At 46.8% G+C, this 17,006-nt stretch overlaps 1 protein-coding gene and 1 long non-coding RNA gene across 2 annotated transcripts; one reads left to right on the top strand and one right to left on the bottom strand.

Annotated features, from left to right (window-relative positions):
• LOC121866594 lies at positions 1–3,297 on the bottom strand. The gene is made up of 3 exons (XR_006088997.1): positions 2,944–3,297; positions 1,519–1,539; positions 1–22 (listed from the first exon to the last, which is right to left on the bottom strand). It is a non-coding gene; the product is annotated as an uncharacterized LOC121866594 (long non-coding RNA).
• Positions 3,298–8,569: 5,272 nt separating this feature from the next.
• On the top strand, positions 8,570–11,033 carry LOC121866563 (uncharacterized transmembrane protein DDB_G0289901-like). The gene is made up of 4 exons (XM_042366330.1): positions 8,570–9,369; positions 9,645–10,228; positions 10,340–10,513; positions 10,654–11,033. Exons 1-4 carry the CDS (start codon positions 8,570–8,572, stop codon positions 11,031–11,033), a joined length of 1,938 nt encoding a protein of 645 aa, XP_042222264.1.
• Positions 11,034–17,006: the final 5,973 nt, after the last annotated feature.

The raw sequence follows: 17,006 nt of genomic DNA on the forward strand, positions 1-17,006 counted from the left end.
ATGGTCACCCCGAACACCCGACCTCGCTTTGTGTGTGCCCCGAACACCGACCACTGCTTGCTGTATGGTCACCCCGCACCGACTTCTGCTTGTTGTATGGTCACCCGGACACGACCACTGCTTGCTGTATGGTCACCCCGAACACCGACCACTGCTGTATATGATCACCCCGAACACCCGACCACTGCTTGCTGTATGGTCACCCCGAACACCGACCACTGCTTACTGTATGGTCACCCCGAACACCCGACCACTGCTTACTGTATGATCACCCCGAACACCGACCACTGCTGCTGTTATGGTCACCCCGAAAGCCACTGCTTGCTGGATGGTCACCCGAACACCCGACCACTGCTTGTTGTATGGTCACCCCGAACACCGACCTGCTCTGTGCGACTCCGACCACTGCTTACTGTATGGTCACCCCGAACACCGACCTCTGCTTGTTGTATGGTCACCCGAACACCGACCTCTGCTTGTTGTATGGTCACCCGAACACCCGACCATTGCTTTTGTGGGTCACCCGAACACCGACACTGCTTGCTGTATGGTCACCCCGAACAGCCGACCACTGCTTGCTTGGTCACCCCGGACACCGGCTTCTACTTGTTGTATGGTCACCCCGAACACCCGACCACTGCTTGCTGTATGGTCACCCCAGACACCCGACCACTGCTTGTTGTATGGTCACCAAACACCGACCACTGCTTGCTGTATGGTCACCGAACCGACTGCGTTGTGTGGTCACCCCAGACATCCGACCACTGCTTGTGTGTATGGTCACCCCGAACACCCGACTGCCTGCTGTATGGTCACCCCGAACACCGACCACTGCTTGCTGTATGGTCACCCAGACGACCTCTGCTTGTTGTGGTCACCCCAGACACCGACCACTGCTTGCTGTATGGTCACCCAGAACCAACCACTGCTTCTGTATGGTCACACCGGCCACTGCTTGTATGGTCACCCCGAACACCAGCCACTGCTGTATGGTCACCCCGAACACAACCACCAGCACTGTATGGTCACCCGAACACCGGCCCGCGCTGTATGGTCACCCGAACACACCACTGCTTGCGTGGGTCACCGAGCACCACTACGCTGTGTCCTGCCGACCACTGCTTGTTGTATGGTCACCGAACACCTACCACTGCTTGCTGTATGGTCACCCAGCACCGACCACTGCGCTGTATGGTCACCCCGAACACCGACCACTGCTTGCTGTGGGTCACCCAGAACCGACCACTGCTTGCTGTAGGTCCCGAACGCTCTGTGTATGGTCACCAACCACTACTTGTTGTATGGTCACCCCGAACACCGACCACTGCTTGTTGTATGGTCACCCGAACACGACCACTGCTTGCTGTAGTTCACCCAGACACCGACCACTGCTTGCTGTATGGTCACCCCAGACACCGACCCTGCTTGCTGTATGGTCACGAACACCGACACTGCTTACTGTATGGTCACCCCGAACACCTGACCACTGCTTGCTGTATGGTCACCCCAGACACCGACTTCTGCTTGTTGTATGGTCACCTCGAACACCCGACCACTGCTTGCTGTATGGTCACCCAGTAAACTTCTGCTTGTTGTGGTCACTAACGATTCTGCTGTTGTATGGTCACCCCGAACCCGACCATGCTGTGGATTGCCCAGACACTGACTTCTGCTTGTTGATGGTCACCTGAACACCCGACCACTGCCTGTATGGTCACCCTGAACATGACTTCTGCTTGTTGTATGGTCACCCCGAACACCGACCACTTGTATGGTCACCTCCGAACACCGACCACTGCCTGTATGGTCACCCCGAACACCGACTTCTGCTTGTTGTATGGTCACCCCGAACACTGACTTCTGCGTTGTATGGTCACCCCGAACCGACCACTGCTTGCACCAGATGGTACTTTCGCTTACCCGACTACTCTTTGTTGTATGGTCACCCCGAACACCCGACCACGCTGCATGGTCACCGGAACCGACCACTGCTTGCTGTATGGTCACCCGAACACCGACTTCTGCTTGTTGTATGGTCACCCCGACACCGCCTGCTTGTTGTATGGTCACCCGAACACCGACCACTGCTTACTGTATGGTCACCCTCAACACCGACTTCTGCTTGTTGTGGTCCCCCGAACACCCTGCTTGGTGTGGTCACCCGAACACCGACTACTGCTTGCTGGTAGTCATCCTGAACACCCGACCTCTGCTTGTTGTATGGTCACCCGAACACCGACTTCTGCATGTTGTATGGTCACCCCGACACCGACTGCTTGTTGTATGATCACCCCGAACACCGACTTCTGCTTGTTGTATGGTCACCCCGAACACCGACCACTGCTTGTTATGGGTCACCCGAACACCGACCACTGCTTTGTATGGTCACCCCGACCAGACTTCGCCTGTATGGTGCCCCGAACACCGACCACTGCTTACTGTATGGTCACCCCTAACACCCGACCCTGCTTACTGTATGGTCACCCCGAACACCCGACCACTGCTGTTGTATGGTCACCCCAGACACCCGACCACTGCTTGCTGTATGGTCACCCGAACACCGACCACTGCTTACTGTGGTCACCTCAACCCGACTTCTGCTTGTTGTATGGTCACCCCTGAACCCGACCACTGCTTGCTGTATGGTCACCCGAACACCCGACCACTGCTTGTTGTATGGTCACCCGAACACCGACCTGCTTACTGTATGGTCACCCCGAACACGACTCTCCAGCGCATCACCGAACTGACCACTGCTTACTGTGTGGTCACCGACCCTTGCTGTGGTCACCCGAACACCGACCACCGCTGTGTCAGTCACCCCGAACACCCGACACTGCTTACTGTGGTCGCCCCACACCAGACCACTGCTGATCACCCGAACACCCGACCACTGCTTACTGTATGGGCGCCCGAACACCGAACCGCTGCCTGTATGGTCACCCCGAACACCCGACCACTGCTTACTGTATGATCACCCCGAACACCCGACCACTGCTTGTTGCATGGTCACCCCGAACACCCGACCACTGCTTGCTGTATGGTCAATCCACCTGTTGCCTCTCATCTCTCTTCGTTATTAAAAGATTATTCTATATAATTTGAGTTTAGAATTGAATTATGAATCGTATAAACAGCGCCCGTGAATATTTATTTGTTTATTTATTTGTAAATTGACAAAATAATTGAATTATGGTTTATCAATGGTCTTAATGACGACTGTGCGGCGCTAAGTTGAAAGTTTTTGGTGTTTTTATTTCCATGTTGACTTAATCGCCAAATTTTTCTTTTTTTTTACTCAGCAGTACTTATGTAAAAACAATGTAAATAGTTTTAAAAGTATTTACCCTCTTAGTGTTTGGCCTCTCTCTCTCTCTCTCTCTCTCTCTCTCTCTCTCTCTCTCTCTCTCTCTCTCACCAACAGGATACAGTCAACATTTTTCCAATAAACCTCAGCAGACATGAATAATTTATCTTCCTCAGCGGGAAAAAAAATTAAGATTAGTCAATTTTCAACGTGGGTTAACGTCTGATCTGGCCGACATCTCTCTTCCCGTGACCATCTGTGGCGGTAAGGTGTCTAATTTACTCTTTGGTTGGGTGAATATTGATAGGGGTGATGGTGGTGGGGGTAGTAGTAGTGGTGGTGGTGTTGGTAGTGGTGGTAGTAGTGATGGTGGTTGTGGTGTTGGTAGTGGTGGTGGTGTTAGTAGTGATGGTGATCGTGGTGTTGGTAGTAGTGGTGGTGGTGGTGGTGGTGTTAGTGGTGGTGTTAGTAGTGATGGTGGTTGTGGTGTTGGTAGTGGTGGTGGTGTTAGTAGTGATGGTGGTGTTAGTGGTGGTGTTAGTAGTGATGGTGATCGTGGTGTTGGTAGTGGTAGGGGGGGGGAGAAGAGAAAGCGCACTCATAATAGGTGATATTTGTATGGTCATTACAACACTTTCTCCCTAACAGTCATTATATTACGTCTGTTGAACTTTATTTTGGGGCGAATTTCAGTGCGTTTAGTTCACTCTCTCGTGTTCACTCTTGTGTTCACTCTATTGTGTTCATTCTAATGCGTTCACTCTCTCGTGTTCACTCTCGTGTTCACTCTGTTTTGTTCACCCCAATGCGTTCACTCAAGCTGACAAGAAGGCGTTTATAAGCTGCGTTAGTGCGGGTAAAGGAAAGAGTAACACAGGTATTTATTGGTTCATGTTTGATTATAATTACTGAACACACCTGGAGTTGATGGTAGGTGACAGACAGACAGACAGACAGAGACAGAGAGACAGACAGACAGAGACACACAGAGAGACAGACAGAGAGACAGACAGACAGAGACAGACAGAGAAACAGACAGACAGACAGACAGACAGACAGATTTTAAGTTTATTTGAATATAATTACTGAACGACCAACATCATAAAGTAACAGATAGATGAATAAATTAACTCTATGTTATTATAATGAGTAAACAACCCCCCCCTCCCTTCCCCTCCCCATCATCGCCCCTCCCTACCCCCTCCTCCCTCCTTCCCCTCCCTCCCATTCCCATCCCTCCTTATAGCCTCCTCCCTCCTACCCCCCTCATCCCCACCACCCTCCCTACCCCCTACCCCTTCCCCTTCTGGTATATAAAATCCAGAACAGATCGCGCCATTATTAATAACAATTATTTATATTATACAAACAATGAATAAGTTTTTCTATTTAGTTTCGTTAGGTTAGGCTATGAATGTGTTTGTGAGTGAGTGAGTGAGTGAGTGAGTGAGTGAGTGAGTGAGTGAGTGAGTGAGTGTCTATGTGTTATTGTTAAGCTTTTGTGAAATTATTATTTTTTTTTTTTAGATTTTAAAAGTACGTTGGCTATCCCCTCTTGTGGTCCATAATGACTGTGTGAGAGAGAGAGAGACGGGGAGGGGGTCAGGGAGAGAGAGAGAGAGAGACACAGAGATAGAGAGAGACTACACTTGTTTCTCCATTATCTCACACAAAAGAGGAATAGTTTTGTTCATCAAGAGTTTCTGCTCTGGTATAAAGGGCAGGAACACACCAAGTGAGGTAATATTTGATTCATGGAGTTTATTTGAAGATACAACAGAGGTTCAGGTGTGAGTACAGGTAGAGTGATTAATGGTCAGCTTGTGGTGATTACAGGGACAATAATTACAGCACAGGTACAATAATTAGAACACAGGTACAATAATTAGAACACAGGTACAATAATTACGGTAAAGGTACAATAATTACAACACAGATACAGTAATTACGGTACAAGTACAATAATTACAACACAGGTATAATAATTGCAGTATAGGTACAATAATTACAATATAGGCAAAATTACAGTACAGGTAAAATGATTACGGCACAAGTACAATAATTACAGCACAGGTACAATAATTACGGTACAGGTACAGTGAGAGACTGAAGTAACCTGCCAGCGTAGGTCCAAGTACAGGGTCACTGGCGGGTTCCACAAGCCTGTTCAGGGGCTTCACACATGTCTCTTAGCTTCGTCTCCTGATTTACTGATAGAATTATTTGCTGAGGGAGTTTTTTTTTTTCAAGGACGATTGGGAGTTTTTTTCTAGGACGATTTGCAATTTTATTTTCAAGGACAATTTTTTTTTTCTTGGACGATTTAAATTTTTTTTTTCAGGTACTATTCATAGGATTTTTTTTCCAGGTACGAAGACGAATCATTAGTTTTTTAATACATTTCCTTTCATACGCTCGTGCGGTGGTGTATGGGAGACGTGTTTTAAACTTTGAAAATTGTAATACACTGTAAACATATGAAAGGGTTTTATATATTCGAAACAATGGCACAGTGGTGTTATTATTAGTATTGACCAATGACCGTGTGTGTGTGTGTGTGTGTGTGTGTGTGTGTGTGTGTGCGTGTGTGGCTATTGTTATTGTGTGTGTGTGTGTGTCTACAGGATTCTGGAAACATATCAAAGGATTCTGGTACAACAAAAATGGAGGAGAATGAATACAAGTTAATTTCTTTTGATAATAATTCAGATACACAGCTATGAATACCGCGGTAACTCTCACTCTCCCTTCTCCCTTATCCCCCCCTGTTTCTCCCCCTTTCTCCCTTTTTTCTGTCTCTCTTCCCCTTCCCTCTTTTCCTCCAACCCCGTCTGCCCCCTCCCTTTCTGTGCTTCTCTCCCTTCTCCTCTCTCTCCTTTCCCCTCCTCCATCCCTTCACTAACCTCCTTCCTCCTCCCCCCCTCCCCTCCCCCCCTCCTCTCCCTCTCTCCTCCCTAAGTCTCAGTTGTATAATTAGAAGCGTAAGAATGAGAAGAAAAACAGCTGACGTGTTTTTGTGAGTGCCAAATCTAATAAAACACACACACACACACACACACACACACACACACACACACAGCAGACGACCAGGTATATTAAATAAGAAAAAACGCACCTGTTGCCAAGGTAAAAAAACAAAAAAACATAAATATTTAAACATTTCAAAACACGATAGACTGTCTACAAACACTCAGAACAGACTGTGCCAAACACTCAGAACAGACTGTGCCAAACACTCAGAATAGACTGTGCCAAACACTCAGAATAGACTGTGCCAAACACTCAGAACAGACTGTGCCAAACACTCAGAACAGACTGTGCCAAACACTCAGAACGCAATACTCTCCAACCACTCGAAACAAGATATAATTATTTGTCTATAATAAAAAACTAATAATTACTGGCGTTATTAAATATAGATTGTGTTGATTATTAAGTTGTTTACATTTGGTGATTATAGTGTAGAGTAAAAAAAATATTGAGAATATTTTGAGTCTTCAAGGGAGGCTCTCGTTGTGACCAGTTATTGATGTTGTTGTTAGCAGTTATTTACGTTGTTGTTGTTGTTGTTGTTATTTGTTATTTAAGTTCTTGTTATTATCATTTATTCACTTTTTTTATTACCAGTTATTCACGTTGTTGTTATTATTAATTTTTATTGTTATTACCAATTATTGTTAACTAAATAAACTGTTTCAATTTGATTCTGTTTCAATTCAATCTCGTATCTACCAGTTAGTGACTGTTGTTGTGTAAATTCTACTGTACTTCTCCCGTTATTAAACAGTAAACGGGATATTTTCTCTAATGTTATCGTGTTTCAGTGTTTCTGTTGTCTGTTGGCAGTAATTCCGTTCAAGTGTCTTCAACGGTAAAAAATAAATCGTGTGTTTTATTAATTTTATTCTTTACGGTGAGAATGATCTCACCAGTTGAAACACACCTACAACGGTAAACAGGTAAAGGTAAATCTAATTGATTTCCTGTTTGTCTGTTGGAGTTAATGATAGTGTATACAGTCTTAGTATTATCGAAGCACCTGGGTTAACTAATAATAAAATAATCATAATAACCAAATAATAATAATAATAATAATAATAATAATAATAATAATAATAATAATAACAATAATAATAATAATAATAATAATAATAACAGCATAAAAAAAATATTACGATTCCTGTAAATTCCTTATAACAAAATTAAACAGTAATAGTTAAACGTGGCGTAACAAGATGACTGACTACCTCTACCGCGCGTTACTCCCACGCTATTAGTCTTGCCAGATAAGCTGAGAGTTATAATAGACACGCAGTAAGGACGCCAACACACAAGATAACGCAAACACCTATTTATATACACCAGCGAGACGCATCAACACGGGGTATTGTATCTTGTGACAATACCTTACCGGAAACTACCAGGGTAAAAAAATAAAAAAATAAAAAAAAATGCTTGTGTGTAAACCTCTCAGGCCGGATGCCTCATGTTCTCGCTGTGTCATTCATGCTCTCTCCCTCTTCAAATTCATTCCTGGTTGTTCTGAATAGTGCCCAGACATACATACACGCACACTCGCATCCAGGCACACACACACAGCCTGTACTGGGGATGAGTCCGTCGCTGGGCTGTTTGACGGATTCACGAGACTGCACTCTCTCACTCCATGAGGATCGCCTTCCTGGCAGTTTACTGGCGGGAATCAGTCTTCCTTGCAGCCTACTATGGGGATCAGTCTTCCCTTGGCAGCTCTACTGGCGGGGATCAGTTCTTCCTTAGCAGCTCTACTGGCGGGAATCAGTCTTCCTTGGCAGCTCTACTGGCGGGGATCAGTCTTCCTTGGCAGCTCTACTGGCGGGGATCAGTCTTCCTGGCAGCTCTTACTGGGGATCAGTCTTCCTTAGCAGCTTACTTGCGATCAGTCTTCCTTGGCAGTTCTACTGGCGGGGACAGTCTTCCTTGGCAGCTCTTACTGGCGGGGATCAGTCTTCCCTTAGCAGCTCTACTGGCGGGGATCAGTCTTCCCTTGGCAGCTCTACTGGCGGGGATCAGTCTTCCTTAGCAGCTCTTACTGGCGGGGATCAGTCTTCCTTAGCAGCTCTACTGGCGGGGATCAGTCTTCCCTTGGCAGCTTCCTGGCGGATCAGTCTTCCTTAGCAGCTCTTACTGGCGGGGATCAGTCTTCCCTTAGCAGCTCTACTGGCGGGGATCAGTCTTCCCTGGCAGTCTTACTGGCGGGATCAGTCTTCCTTAGCAGCTCTTATGGCGGGATCAGTCTTCTTGGCAGCTCTTACTGGCGGGGATCAGTCTTCCCTTAGCAGCTCTACTGGCGGGGATCACCTTGGCAGCTCTACTGGCGGGGATCAGTCTTCCCTTAGCAGCTCTACTGGCGGGATCAGTCTTCCTTGGCAGCTCTTACTGGCGGGAATCAGTCTTCCCCTTAGCAGCTCTACTGGCGGGGATCAGTCTTCCCTTGGCAGCTCTTACTGGCGGGGATCAGTCTTCCTTAGCAGCTCTACTGGCGGGGATCAGTCTTCCTTAGCAGCTCTTACTGGCGGATCAGTCTTCCCTTGGCAGCTCTTACTGGCGGGATCAGTCTTCCCTTGGCAGTCTCTTTGGCGGGGATCAGTCTTCCTTAGCAGCTCTTACTGGCGGGGATCAGTCTTCCCTTACAGCTCTTACTGGCGGGATCAGTCTTCTGCAGCTTACGGCGGGGACGTAGCATTTACTGGCGGGACAGTCTTCCCTTGGCAGCTCTACTGGCGGGGATCAGTCTTCCCTTGGCAGCTCTACTGGCGGGGATCAGTCTTCCCAGCAGCTCTTACTGGCGGGGATCAGTCTTCCCGGCAGCTCTTACTGGCGGGGATCAGTCTTCCCTTAGCAGCTCTTACTGGCGGGGATCAGTCTTCCTTTGCAGCTCTTACTGGCGGGGATCAGTCTTCCCTTGGCAGCTCTTACTGGCGGGGATCGTCTTCCTTGCAGTTTACTGGCGGATCAGTCTTCCTTAGCAGCTCTTACTGGCGGGGATCAGTCTTCCTTGGCAGCTCTACTGGCGGGGATCAGTCTTCCCTTGGCAGCTCTTACTGGCGGATCAGTCTTCCCTTAGCAGCTCTACTGGCGGGGATCAGTCTTCCTTAGCAGCTCTACTGGCGGGGATCAGTCTTCCTTGGCAGCTCTTACTGGCGGGGATCAGTCTCCTTAGCAGCTCTTACTGGGGGGGATCAGTCTTCCCTTGGCAGCTCTTACTGGCGGGGATCAGTCTTCCTTGGCAGCTCTTACTGGCGGGGATCAGTCTTCCTTAGCAGTTTACTGGCGGGGATCAGTCTTCCCTTGGCAGCTCTTACTGGCGGGGATCAGTCTTCCTTAGCAGCTCTTACTGGGGATCAGTCTTCCTTGGCAGCTCTACTGGCGGGGATCAGTCTTCCTTAGCAGCTCTTACTGGCGGGATCAGTCTTCCCTTGGCAGCTCTTACTGGCGGGATCAGTCTTCCCTTAGCAGCTCTACTGGCGGGGATCAGTCTTCCCTGGCAGCTCTTACTGGCGGATCAGTCTTTAGCAGCTCTTACTGGCGGGGATCAGTCTTCCCTTGGCAGCTCTTACTGGCGGGATCAGTCTTCCCTTAGCAGCTCTTACTGGCGGGATCAGTCTTCCCTTAGCAGCTCTTACTGGCGGGGATCAGTCTTCCCAGCTCTTACTGGGGATCAGTCTTCCTTGGCAGCTCTTACTGGCGGGGATCAGTCTTCCCCAGCAGCTCTTACTGGCGGGATCAGTCTTCCCTTAGCAGCTCTTACTGGCGGGGATCAGTCTTCCCGCGCAGCTCTTACTGGCGGGATCAGTCTTCCCTTGGCAGCTCTTACTGGCGGGATCAGTCTTCTAGCAGCTCTTACTGGCGGGGATCAGTCTTCCTTAGCAGCTCTTACTGGCGAGATCAGTCTTCCTTAGCAGCTCTTACTGGCGGGGATCAGTCTTCCTTAGCAGCTCTTCTGGCGGGGATCAGTCTTCGCCAGCTCTTACTGGGATCAGTCTTCCGCAGCTCTTACTGGCGGATCAGTCTTCGGCAGCTCTTACTGGCGGGATCAGTCTTCCTTAGCAGCTCTTACTGGCGGGGATCAGTCTTCCCGCAGCGCTCTTCTGGCGGGGATCAGTCTTCTAGCAGCTCTTACTGGCGGGGATCAGTCTTCCTTGGCAGCTCTTACTGGCGGGATCAGTCTTCCTTAGGCGCTCTTACTGGCGGGGATCAGTCTTCCTGCAGCTCTTACTGGCGGGGATCAGTCTTCCTTAGCAGCTTACTGGCGGGATCAGTCTTCCCGAGCAGCTCTTACTGGCGGATCAGTCTTCCCTAAGCAGCTCTTACTGGCGGCGATCAGTCTTCCCTTAGCAGCTCTTACTGCGGGGATCAGTCTTCCCGAGCAGCTCTTACTGGCGGGGATCAGTCTTCCTTAGCAGCTCTTACTGGCGGGATCAGTCTTCCCAGCAGCGCTACTGGCGGGATCAGTCTTCATGCGCTCTTACGGCGGGGATCAGTCTTCCGAGCAGCTCTTACTGGCGGGATCAGTCTTCCCGAGCAGCTCTTACTGGCGGGGATCAGTCTTCCCTTAGCAGCTCTTACTGGCGGGGATCAGTCTTCCCATCAGCTCTTACTGGCGGATCAGTCTTCCTTAGCAGCTCTTACTGGCGGGGATCAGTCTTCCCAGCAGCTCTTACTGGCGGGATCAGTCTTCCCTTAGCAGCTCTTACTGGCGGGGATCAGTCTTCCCTCTTGACTCTTACTGGCGGGGATCAGTCTTCTCAGCGCTTACTGGCGGGATCAGTCTTCCTTAGCAGCTCTTACTGGCGGGATCAGTCTTCCCTAAGCAGCTCTTACTGGCGGGGATCAGTCTTCCCCAGCAGCTCTTACTGATATTAGCCAGAGATTTTTGTGACTTTTTGTGTTTTTTGGCGTTTTTTTTATATTTATTTTATTCATTGATGATGAAAATTATTAGTACTTTAGTTTAAGCTAATTCGAGGACTTTTTGTTCGTGTTTACATCAACTGTTTATGCAATGTTAAAAAATTCCCACAGTTATTGTGATATCCGCTAAGGTATTAAAATTGTAGGAGATTTGAATGATTTATAAAAATGTTTTGAAAAAAGTTCCCACAAGAGTAATTATATATTATAACAGTCATTGTTAGTCTTATTTTATGCCGTCGTAAAACTGCGGATATGTGGACAAAGGTCGACGAGTTTACCTGTGACATTTTAATTAATGGAAAAATCATCACCAGGTGTAAGTTAATGATTTATAATGACGTACAAAATACAGGTAAATATAATCATTAGCTGTACTTTAATGAACCAGCTTAAGTGAGTACATGTTCGAGGAGATAATCCGTAGAGATAATCACTATATTATAAGCATGTTGAAGATAAGCCACAAATTCCCACTGGCCAGACGAGCCCCAACACCTGCGGGGCACCTTACCTGTGTACTGAGTTTCTTATATAACACTAGACAAGACTGATGCACTTTATGTCGTCACACTGTTGGCAGCGTCTTGGCGACAGTTTTAGTCATCACGATCACCTCTCTAGAGTCTGTCATGAAGATCCTCTCACATTATATAAGACAAGTGGATCATTTTTTACATGTCTGAAACTCTCTTCTGTTCTCGGAGGTAAATTGACTTACGAATAACACGAATTAGGTATCTAGTTCTGTCTACAACACGTCTTTCTCATGATAAACTATTTCCACTTGACCCTCTTGTTAGTCATCCTCGAAAAGGTGTTCAGTGAGGGTGGAGGAGTGAGTGTTGTGTGTGTGTTATGAGGAGGAGGAAGACAGCGCCGTGTTGTTGTGGTGGTGGGAGTCACATGGTGTTCCTGGAGCGGCACGCGGCCTGACCTACACCTCCGACGTCACCACCAACACTGACTCCCTCCCTCTCCCTCTGACCCTCACCGTCCACCTCTCTCTCTCTCTCTCTCTCTCTCTCTCTCTCTCTCTCTGCCCTTCTCCTCCTCCCTCCTCCCTCACCACCACTCCTACCCTCCTCACCACCACTCCCTACCCTCCCCTCCACCCACCACTCCTACCCTCCCTCACCACCACTCCTACCCTTCCCCCCCTCCCCTCCCTCACCACCACTCCCTACCCTCCTCATCACCACTCTACCTCCTCACCACCACTCCCTACCTCCCCTCACCACTCCTACCCTCCTCACCACCACTCCCCTCCCCTCCCTCACCACACTCCTACCTCCTCCCACCCCCTCCCTACCCTCCCTCCACCACCACTCCCTACCCCCTCACCACCACTCCTACCCTCCTCACCACCCCCCTACCCTCCCCTCACCACCACTCCTACCCTCCCTCACCCCTCCCTACCCTCCCTCACCACCCTCCTCCCTCCCCCACCTCTACCTCCCTTCTACCTCCCTCCCCACACCCTCCTTCCCTCCCACCCACCTCGTCAATAACCTCTATCTAACATTGACCTGAACTATCACCATCGTCTCCAACTGATGTAATACGGCTCAGGCGATGAGAAAACTCCCTACTACCATAAATAAGGACATAATATCCTGTACAGTAGAGCAGAGACGATACACTATCTCTTATGACATATACAAAAGACAACCCACCCATCACCCACTCACCCACCACCCACTCACCCTCACCAACCCACTCACCCGTCCATCTTCCTTTCTGGTGATAAGGTCAGATACCTAATTAATAGCATACATAATTATACCAGGTTTTAAGGGTGGATTTGTACACAACTGAGGTAGTGTTTTTCATGTCAGGGACCAATTTTAGAATGTGTAAAATCTCCTTCCCTCAGTTAACTGCCAATTAGTGACAAGGTTATATTTAACTCCCCCAACCAAGCAACCCTAACTCTGTGTTGGTGCTGGAGGAAAATGTTTAAGGGAAGCTATTTACAGCATAGATACGAACTGTAAAATGTTAACAGTGATTTACAGCAGATATATTTACAGCAAATTCTTATAGATAGAAGTCATTTACAACACTGAAATAATAAATAGTGTGTGTGTTTTTATATGTGATTTTGTTTACACTTTTGACTCAGGAAATCAGTAAAAGACTCAAAACATTCGTGTACCTTAAAACACCTTCCTTCTCCTCACTCTCACCTGTACGTGATCTCTTCCCTCAGACAGACAGCTCCTCTTATTAGGGGATTGGAGGGGATCAGATCTTCTTGTTAGAGGATTATAGGGGTCCGATCCTCTTGTTAAGGGATTATAGGGTCAGATCCTCTTGTTAGGGGCTTTATACGGGGTCAGATCCTCTTGTTAGGGGATTATAGGGTCAGATCCTCTTATTAGGGATTATAGGGTCAGATCCTCTTGTTAGGGATTATGAGGTCAGATCCTCTTGTTAAGGGATTATACGGGGTCAGATCCTCTTGTTAGAGGATTATAGGGTAGATACTCTTGTTAGGGGATTATAGGGTCTGATCCTCTTGTTAGGGGATTATACGGGGTCAGATCCTCTTGTTAGAGGATTATAGGAGTGAATACTCTTGTTAGGGGATTATAGGGTCTGATCCTCTTGTTAGGGGATTATACGGGGTCAGATCCTCTTGTTAGAGGATTATAGGTAGATACTCTTGTTAGGGGATTATATGGTCAGATCCTCTTGTTATGGGATTGTACGGGGTCAGATCCTCTTGTTAGAGGATTATAGGGTAGATACTCTTGTTAGGGGATTATAGGGTCAGATCCTCTTGTTAGGGGATTATACGGGGTCAGATCCTCTTGTTAGGGGATTATACGGGGTCAGATCCTCTTGTTAGAGGATTATAGGGTAGATACTCTTGTTAGGGGATTATAGGGTCAGATCCTCTTGTTAGGAGATTATACGGGGTCAGATCTTCTTGTTAGGGGATTATAGAGAGTCAGATCCTCTTGTTAGGGGATTACCACCAAATATTTGTCCATAAACCGAATAAACTCGATTAAGCCATCAGTTTAATCCTAATCTTAAACCTAAATCAATCTTATCATAATGTGTTAATTCATTCCCATTTTAATTAATAATTGTCAATGATTAAAAAAATGATCTGGGAATTATTAATTATTTTTATTTATTTGCTAGCGGAATCGCCTCGCTAGGCCACGGTAGGACGCCACCCTCCGGGAGGCTCCACATTGTCTCACTGTAGTGCATTAAGGTGTCTACTTTGATCCTGACTTTGTACTCGTCAGAAGGCATGTTTTCCTGGGCATTTTTAAATGACTGTACATACGTGTTGCGCTCATGCATCATTTCTTGGACAATGTCATGTCTGACACCTTGAATATTGCCACACCTGATAGTAGTCTGCTTTTCATGATCTCCCATGAAGTAGATTTGGAGGAACTTTGCCTGCTCATCTTCCAGTGGTAAGAGGATCCTGCTTTGTGATAGACTTGACCCTGGACTTTGAATGTTGGTATGTATCCGTGCTCAAAACTACTCTGGTAGCCCAAGGATGCCATCTGGAAGCATGAATTATCTTCCATGTATATATATATATATATATATATATATATATATATATATATATATATATATATATATATATATATATATATATATATATATATATTAATTCTTATATTTTGTGTTTGTTTTGGTAGTCGTATAATAATGAATTAATTATACTGTTGCGGGCTTAATTATCAAGGTTATTGGCTGTATTCTGAGTGTTAGGTTAGGTTAGGTTAGGTTATGAATTGTAGGGAGGTCAGAAAATGCTGATCTGTGTGGTGATATTAATTTATGGTATTGAAGACCTATGTAAATGGTTTGGTCCTATTACGAGAAATTGGTGGCATTGAGGTGAGAAATTGGTAAAACGAGAGTTGTATTGGCAACTCTGTTGATGAATCTATTTCCTAGCGATGCAGATTGTCGGTATCATGAGCTATTTCCATCATGTATATTCATTCTCCTCTCTCTTCTCCCTCCTTTTTTCCCTCTTTCTTTCTTTCTCTCACTCCTTCCTTCCCAAATCCTCAACCTACTCCATTCTCTCTCCATCTCTTCCTCCTCCCTCTCCATCTTCCCTCACTCCTCCCTCCTTCTCTCCATTCTCCTTCCCTCCCTCTCTTCCTTCCTCCTATCTCCTTCTATCTCTCCCTTCACCTCCCATCTCCTCCTTCTTCCATTTACCCCTCTCTCTTCTCCCTCTCCCCCTCCCTCCCACAAGACAGTGATCAACGTTCACACATCCGAAGCGGAAATTACGGTGTGGTCCAGCTACTCAACCCAACACGTGACTTCTTTCAATGATTTTTTTCTTACATTATCGGACTAAATATTAAGCCAGAGGACCAGGGTTCGATCCCGGGCAGGGTGAACCTATGAGCAACTTTCTGTGCGCCATTTGCCTCCGTCTACCCAACAGTATTTGGGGACCTGGATGTTAATTAGTTTGTGGATCGTGTTCCAGGGTAATTGTAAGCCAGTGCAGTTGGCGAGTTGTCCGGTCTACTCGGACTATTCCGTGATACTGGGTCATACAGTTCGTTAACTCAGGGTGTGGTTGTTGTGTTATGACAGTTTCTACACCTTAAACAAATTCACGCCTAGGTGGTCCTTGGGTCGGCTATCCTTGAACACGAGGGGTAACTATTATGTGTGTGTGTGTGTGTGTGTGTGTGTGTGTGTGTGTGTGTGTTGTGTGTGTGTGTGTGTGTGTGGTTCGTCTGTGTGTGTGTGTGTGTGTGTGTGTGTGTAATAATAATAATAATAATAATTAACGGTTTATTGAAGAGTTTGCAGCTGAAGGCTGAAAATATACAGTTACATATTTGGGGAATGGGTTACGAATTACAAATAATATACAAGGACATAAGTGACACAAATAAGACATATAGTAACTTAGATGGGATCAGCTCAAACTACAGTTCATTTCAACATAGTGATAGTGTAGGAGCAGTGTTTACTGGGAGTGAATACACTGATTTATTACTATGTTATTGATAATTTTACAATGGTTGGGACTGGGCTGTTCTATAGCGACTGAGTTGTGCACGTATGGGCTGGATGCGGTTGTGGTGTCGAACAGCAATTCTCGGACAGGGGATCTCAGGTGGTAGTAGGGGCCGGTGTCGGATGGTGTAGAAGCTTACCAAATTTGCAGATGAGGCCGGTGATGGTCAGTGAGAGTTTAGGTGGTCAGTGTGTTGAGCGCTTGTATATGTGGTAGGAAGGGGAGAGAATAATCTTGCATGCCCTTTGTGACTTTTTCTAGGTGTTTACGTTGTGTGTGTGTGTGTGTGTGTGTGTGTGTGTGTGTGTGTGTGTGTGTGTGTGTGTGTGTGTGTGTGTGTGTGTGTGTGTGTGTGTGTGTGTGTGTGTGTGTAGGGATAGTCCATTTATACAGAATATTTCCTATTGACAGAAAATGTAATATTTATCTTCTGGCATTAAAAAATATCCGGTTTAGGAGTCGTCAAATATATATATCGTCCTTTAACTACAGAATATATATCTCCTAGAGGCTGAAATATACAGTTCTTGGGGAGTGATAGATCCTGTATTTAAGGTAGGGAAACATATGCCCCGTGGAGGAAAAATATAGAGTTTTAGGAGATGTTTCGATGGGTAGTGAAGCTATAGGGGAGAGTAGGGATAGGGGTGTGGAGGAGGAGTGTTGAGATAATGGAGGGAAGATAGGGAAGGAAGCCAACATGGTGAC

This window comes from Homarus americanus, unplaced genomic scaffold (genome assembly GCF_018991925.1).
Source record: "Homarus americanus isolate GMGI-L3 unplaced genomic scaffold, GMGI_Hamer_2.0 scaffold16430, whole genome shotgun sequence".
NCBI lineage: Eukaryota > Metazoa > Arthropoda > Malacostraca > Decapoda > Nephropidae > Homarus > Homarus americanus.